General features: G+C 36.7%; 1 protein-coding gene across 1 annotated transcript in view; it reads left to right on the top strand.

Annotated features, from left to right (window-relative positions):
* Positions 1 to 1,653: 1,653 nt before the first annotated feature.
* The window catches only part of LOC111378621 (kinesin-like protein KIN-14F), a 9,985-nt gene continuing 5,219 nt past the window's right edge, over positions 1,654 to 6,419 (top strand). The window contains exons 1-7 of the mRNA XM_023001852.1: positions 1,654 to 1,988; positions 2,109 to 2,252; positions 2,759 to 3,118; positions 3,664 to 3,732; positions 3,841 to 4,065; positions 6,110 to 6,191; positions 6,293 to 6,388. Coding sequence (XP_022857620.1) covers positions 1,863 to 1,988; positions 2,109 to 2,252; positions 2,759 to 3,118; positions 3,664 to 3,732; positions 3,841 to 4,065; positions 6,110 to 6,191; positions 6,293 to 6,388 — 1,102 coding nt within the window. The 5' untranslated portion in view covers positions 1,654 to 1,862. The remainder of the gene's footprint in view (positions 1,989 to 2,108; positions 2,253 to 2,758; positions 3,119 to 3,663; positions 3,733 to 3,840; positions 4,066 to 6,109; positions 6,192 to 6,292; positions 6,389 to 6,419) is intronic.

Below are 6,419 nucleotides of genomic sequence, written 5' to 3' on the forward strand. Positions count from 1 at the left end.
TTATTTCAATGGATGACAATGGATATAAAGGATAAACAAATAGCATGACTCACTCCAATATTTATCAAGTATGGTGTTGTGAACTAAACTCCCAAGATGGATCATTGAATGAAATTAGGGGTGCATCTAGTCAGAACATAAGCTAGGAAATATACATATTAAATAGAAGTTAAACAAAATCATGCAAAAATTTAAGCAGCATGTTTCCCTTATTGGACATTAAGAACTAGTGGAACCAAGGAAGATCCATTCAACTGCTCTCTATTTACCAGTTCCAAAATAATATGTCTGGCTTAGTATTTTCAAATAGCATTGGAAAAATCTCATGGTGTTCATTAAGATTTCTAGAAAAAATAATGAAAATGAAAAGAATTATAACAAAAAATTATTGTGAAAATTCAATTAAAGACATCAAGCCAAAATAACAACTCTGAAGTCGTGAATCTGATCTAAAACCTTGGAATTGGAGTTGAAGAAATAGCGAAAAGTTAAAAATAATTAGATCAAATAATTCTAGAACAAAATTCATTTCATAGCAATCAAATTACTAAAACTAAAAATCAAACATAAATCGCACCGATAAGTACCTTATAGATTCCACGCTTGATCTGACTGCTCCAACAAGCTCAGTCGATTTTGGATGAAATTGAGAGTGACCCATGATAGAACTAGATGTGCGTGGTTGAGAGGATGTTGTGGTGGTGCTCCACGATCGAGAGGGTGGCTGGATGTGGAAGTAACTGGGAAAGAATCGTGACTGCGCTCGCGGTTTCGGATGGAAATTGGTTCAGTTTTCGACAGTTTGGTGGGCGGGCGATGGTCGGAGGTTGTAGAGGAAGGTGAGGAGGTGCTGGTGGTGTATGGGTCTGGCGGCGCAGGTAGCGGGTGGTGGTTGTTATTGATGGAAGAAGGGAGGGATTGTTAGATTAAGAAAGAGGAAGAAGTTTGGACCAAATGGAACCGTTTCCCGTGTTTTCAATTTTTTCAAGTTTTGCACCGAAAATGTCCAAAACGAGAAAAATGTCGTTTTGTGTTTTTTTCACAATCTTTTTTTCGTTTTCGAAAACAAGAAAGAGAACGCGTTTTCACAATTTTGAAAAATCAAAAACAGAAAACGATCCGAAAACGACAAAAAGAGCACACCCTAAAGTTTTGTTGGTATAAAAATGTAAATTTGAAAGTTATGAGCATGTTTGGGTGTGAACTGCTTATAAACACAACCAATAAGTAGCTTAAAAATAAGTTTCACATACTTTTAAGCACAGTCAAACGTAAAAATACAAAAATGGCTAATAAAACCCGATCTTTCACTTCTTACTTCGATTCTATAAAACTTTTTGGTGGCAAATAAATTAAATAATTTTTTTATAAAATTTTAAAGGATCCACGAGTGATATCTACATATTCATTATTCCTTTCTATCTATTTATACTTTAAACACTACCGAAACATGCCTATACCCTTAATATTCTGGTAAAGGTGAACGAATTTTGCTGCTCAAGCCTGTGAACAGATTACACACATTATGGGGGGTAGGGTAATTATTATTATTTTTAAAATAATCACCCAACCCCACCCCCTCACTAGCATGTGAGGGGGCTTATAAACACACCCAATAAGTAGCTTAAAAATAAGTTCCACGTACTTTTAAGCACAGTCAAACGCATTGATAGGGTTCAAAATTTGCTTCCAGAACTGAAAAATGATTTCTGGAGCTGTTAACAATTCTGTTAAATTAGTTAGGCCATCTATCAAACACTAAACCCAATGGTAATACCAGAATCTCACGGAGGGTTTTAATATGTTTGTGAACCAACGTTACAGCTGCAAGGAGGTTTCAGGCCGCGCAGTGGCTCCGGCAGATGGACTATGGTGCATCCGAAATGCTCACAAACGAGCCCAGTGAGGAGGAATTCTGCCTTGCCCTTCGCAATGGCCTCATTCTATGCAATGTCCTCAACAAAATCAATCCTGGAGCTGTACACAAGGTAGTATTATCCATATAGCTATAACATATTTGTGCATATTTGCTCTTCCATTTTCTTGTTTCTAGAGCAACCATAACGTTTGTTCTGATTTTTCCTTCTTTTTATGTGAATGAAATGTAGGTGGTAGAAAATCCAGTGCTGGACGTGCAGGCAACGGAAGGTGCAGCGCAATCTGCTATTCAGTACTTCGAGAACATGAGGAATTTTCTTCTGGCCGTTGGCAAAATGAAACTCCTCACTTTTGAAGCATCCGATCTTGAAAAGGTTCACTGGTTGCTTCTTTTATTCTGTTTATCCAGTTTTCCCACTTGAAACAATGATATCTGGGAGTTATGTGTGGATCCTGTGAAGAAGTGTCAAGTGAATGAATAAAATTGTGACGCAAATAATGAGATTTTGTAAAAATTTTGAGAAAATGAATTACAAAGATGACGTTTCTTATATGGGGCTGCAAATATTGTGAACGGAAAGTGTGTAATATGAGATCCTATTTTATCGATATTCAATTTTTCAGATATCCCTGTAGCCAACTTCATGAAGAGTGCCCGTATTTATATAAAGTCATGGACTAGCTCGCCTTGATTTAATCTTTTATTTCACTTTCTGTCTACTCTCTCTTGTTACTGTAAATTAGGAAACCAATTGATGTAGCCACTTATGTATATTGGTCCTTTTCTGATTGTTACACTTTCTTAATAAATACTCAACATAGCTACTTGACTATCTCAGATTATATATTATCAAAACTCCTAAAATATTCAAATCCACAGGGAGGATCGTCAAGCAAAGTCGTGGACTGCATTTTGTGTTTGAAAGGCTATTATGAGTGGAGGCAATCTGGAGGAATTGGAGTTTGGAGATATGGTGGAACCGTAAGAATTACGTCATCTCCAAAAGAATCGTCATCCTCTTCAATAGGCAGTGAAAGTGCTGAAGAGTCACTGGATGATTCTGAATCATCGCAATATGAACAACTTATGGAATTCTTCAATTTATCTACTGAGATCTCTCTCGAGCAATCCAAAGCTGACAACGTACTCAGTTGTATCTTTGATCATTTTAGTCTTGGTCTTCTACGGGCTTATCTGACAGAAAGTAATGAATCTGAAGACCTTCCTTTGAATCCAACGGTAGGTAAGATCATCTTCTATTTATTGCATGATCATGTAGTAATTGGTTGATGGTACTGAAATTACAAATGATTTTTTAAAGAGTAATATTTTTCTTTCTAAGTACACTAAACGGATTCTAGAAAGCTTAATGTATTCAGGAAATTTCGAACATTCACTACCAAGAGCAAATTTGTTTTTCAACATCTCTAATGACAGTAGTTTGAAGATTAACATTAAAAAATAAGATGCATCTTATGCCTCATGAGTCTTCGGCGTGAAGTGCTGTAAGATCATATCAATCATGAAACCCTTGACTTGGGATCATTATTTTAGTAATTCTGATTCTAGTGTCTAGACAACACCATAAGTCCTTTTCTGTTACACAGCACTCTTAAAGACCCGTACTTTTATTGTCAAATATGGTCCTGAAGTGCGCCCTTGTGACTCCAGCCAGTTGTACTGTTAATATTTCACGATGAAGGATCTTCATAACAAATTACTGTGTTTATATGCATTTTCAAAGTCGTATTACCATCTTATGCTGTCAGTGTGGAAATATGTAGGTCATTGATATATTAATGAGGAAGGTTGTTAAGGATTTCTCAGCACATTTGATCTGTCAAAGCAATCAGGTATTTGCGATCACGGCATTCTGTAATATCTACTACCTGAATTACAATAGTACAAATTTTGCAAATTTATCCAATTACGATGAAATAACACTTTTTAATTGCCTACAGCTTGGATTATTTTTGAAGAAACTTCTGATTACCGATGAAATTCCTGTATCAAAATCTCAACTCCTCAAAGCCATATCAGAGTACCTTAATAAAAGAACCAGTCTTGTATCGAGTGACATTTCAAAATTCTGCATTTGTGGTGGAAAAGGTGAAGGAACACGGTGCAAAAGTTCCTCCTCTTCTGGCAGTGCTGAACTACTTGATCTTCAACAGAAGCAGCTGGAGGTATGTCCCTCAACTACTACATCTTAAGTACTCTTTGTATTTTCCCAGTTTCCTCATACTAATTAATTGATAGAAAGTAGAAACCTCTTGTTTCACTTGTACAACTATAGACTTTGAAAGTTCAGGGAACGTTCTACAACCACTTGGAAATTCACGAAGAACGTTATGTTACGTCAAATTCAAGTTTTAGATATTGCCAAGTTTACGTTCCAAACAATTTATTATTCAATCTCACTGCGGAATTGATTAATCAAAACAACACGTCACTTTAATTAATTGTTTAGGTGATTAAACATACAGTCCAGTTAATTCCCATGTTGAACTGCGGTTTGCGTAAAGTAAATAACATAATACAAAACACAACTCATGATATGATGACGGAGAAACCCCAACGTGGATAAAACTCCAGGACCAAGCCAGTAAGTTCCACTATACGAATTCAGTCAGTACAATTTCTGTCAAACTCCGTACCCAGTCTGACCCGTTGTTCCAGTCTCACGATCTACTGCCGTAGACACTACTAGTCTCCTGCTAGCTTCCCGATCTACCACCTGCAGCCCAATCTGCTGTCCAATACAGCCTCCTGGTCTTTAGCTGATTGTATCACCAAGTGGAATTCCAAGAACCTTGTGTTTTTGTCCAGTTCCTGCGCTTGTCGTCCACCTCCCTCAATCCCCCTTTGAGAGAGTCCCTTCCTCAACAGATGAAGAAGTACCGGTGTTTTGTCTTCACAAACTTGATGTTTTTCCCTAAAATATTGGTTGTCGGATCACAAGAATAAGATTGATGAATTCTCCAGTCGGTTGTGTTCTTGGATCTCTTCACAATGATATGAAAGTGTTCTAATATGAAAGCACAATAAAGCAACCACCCTATTTTCATTTACGACCTTTATTTTTATAGTTGGGGCAATTTGGAGTCCTAGGCCGTGTCAAACTTTTCAGAAATCGCAAATACGATTTTCCATATAACACTGTCGCTCGAACGAAAAGCGAGCGACAGTACTTCGCTCGAGCGAAGTCCGGGCGAAGAGCGAGCGACGTCCATTCTGCTTCTTTTCGCTCGAGCGGTGGCAGGGCGAACAGCTAGCGAACCTCCGGCTCCGTGTTCTTGATTTTGACCTAACACTCAAACCCCAGTCCCTACCACACAACTTTGCTAAATTGCACCCTAAGTCCTTGACTTTTATAACATTGTACAATTGAGTCTTTGACTTTTACAAATTTACAATTTAGTCACTTTGTCCACAAAATCGCCAATTACACCTTTAGACCTAACTAAATTAACTGAAGTGTATAGAATCAAACATTTTAATTTTTACACCAACTGTAGATATTGATTTGATTATGATGATAAGTCTTATGGAGTAAACCACTTAAGCGAAATATATGTCTTTTGAGTAAATAACTAGTGAAGACATTTCGGTTACTAGTTGAGGAACTAGAGGCGTGTCCGATGTCACTTGCATCTTTTATTGTAGGGAATAAACATAACGCACATAAGTAAACTAAGCTCAATTTTTCTATTAAATCCATGTTTTAAGATTCTTACTATTAAGATTTCCGGTTCTATCTTAAAAAATTAACATATTTAAAAGGATAGCCCAAACCCTCATATATTAGTCAATATTATGGTATTTAAATGATGTAAGATTTGTCCCTTCAAATGCTCCGCCCCCAAGATGGTAGTTTATTTTAGATCACCAATCTTAAAATTCATGTGTTTGTTTGAATCAAACTGCTCATTTAAACTTAATGGCCTCTGCTTCCACGTTAAAACTTATATCTCAAGAGGTCAACTTAGTTAGGAGGAGTAGATCAAGCCCATATATTTTAGATTAATATTTGGTATATAACACATGTGGGATTTATCCCTTTAACACTTATTCCCTCTTATGCTGATGTCTGGTCTTTGTGCAACAGCAGATGATCCTTACCTCTGTCTTTGCAGCTCCTGCTTCAATGTCATAGTTTCTTATATTCCTTTTGTTTCCATACGTGGAAATTCTTTTCTGAAGCTTATGAACTTGTTTATTACATTTTAGGATCTCAAATCCCTTTTTAGAGAGACGAAACAAACAGTCCGACAGGTTCAGTTTGAATGGGAGGAAGAACTTCTCAGCCTGGGTGAGAGAAGATTTATTCCAGTGCATGAAATGCTAGGTTTTTGTTTTAGTTTGTATAGCAGCATCTAGTTTAAACTTAATCATAACCAATATTTTTATCAGGGAATCATGTTAAGGGACTTGAAGTGGCTGCTTCTTCTTATCACAAAGTGTTGGAAGAAAACCGGCTACTTCATAATCAAGTCCAAGACCTAAAAGGTGAGTTCTTTCAGATTTCATATATATTAAA

This window comes from Olea europaea, unplaced genomic scaffold (genome assembly GCF_002742605.1).
Source record: "Olea europaea var. sylvestris unplaced genomic scaffold, O_europaea_v1 scaffold1839, whole genome shotgun sequence".
Taxonomy (NCBI): domain Eukaryota; kingdom Viridiplantae; phylum Streptophyta; class Magnoliopsida; order Lamiales; family Oleaceae; genus Olea; species Olea europaea.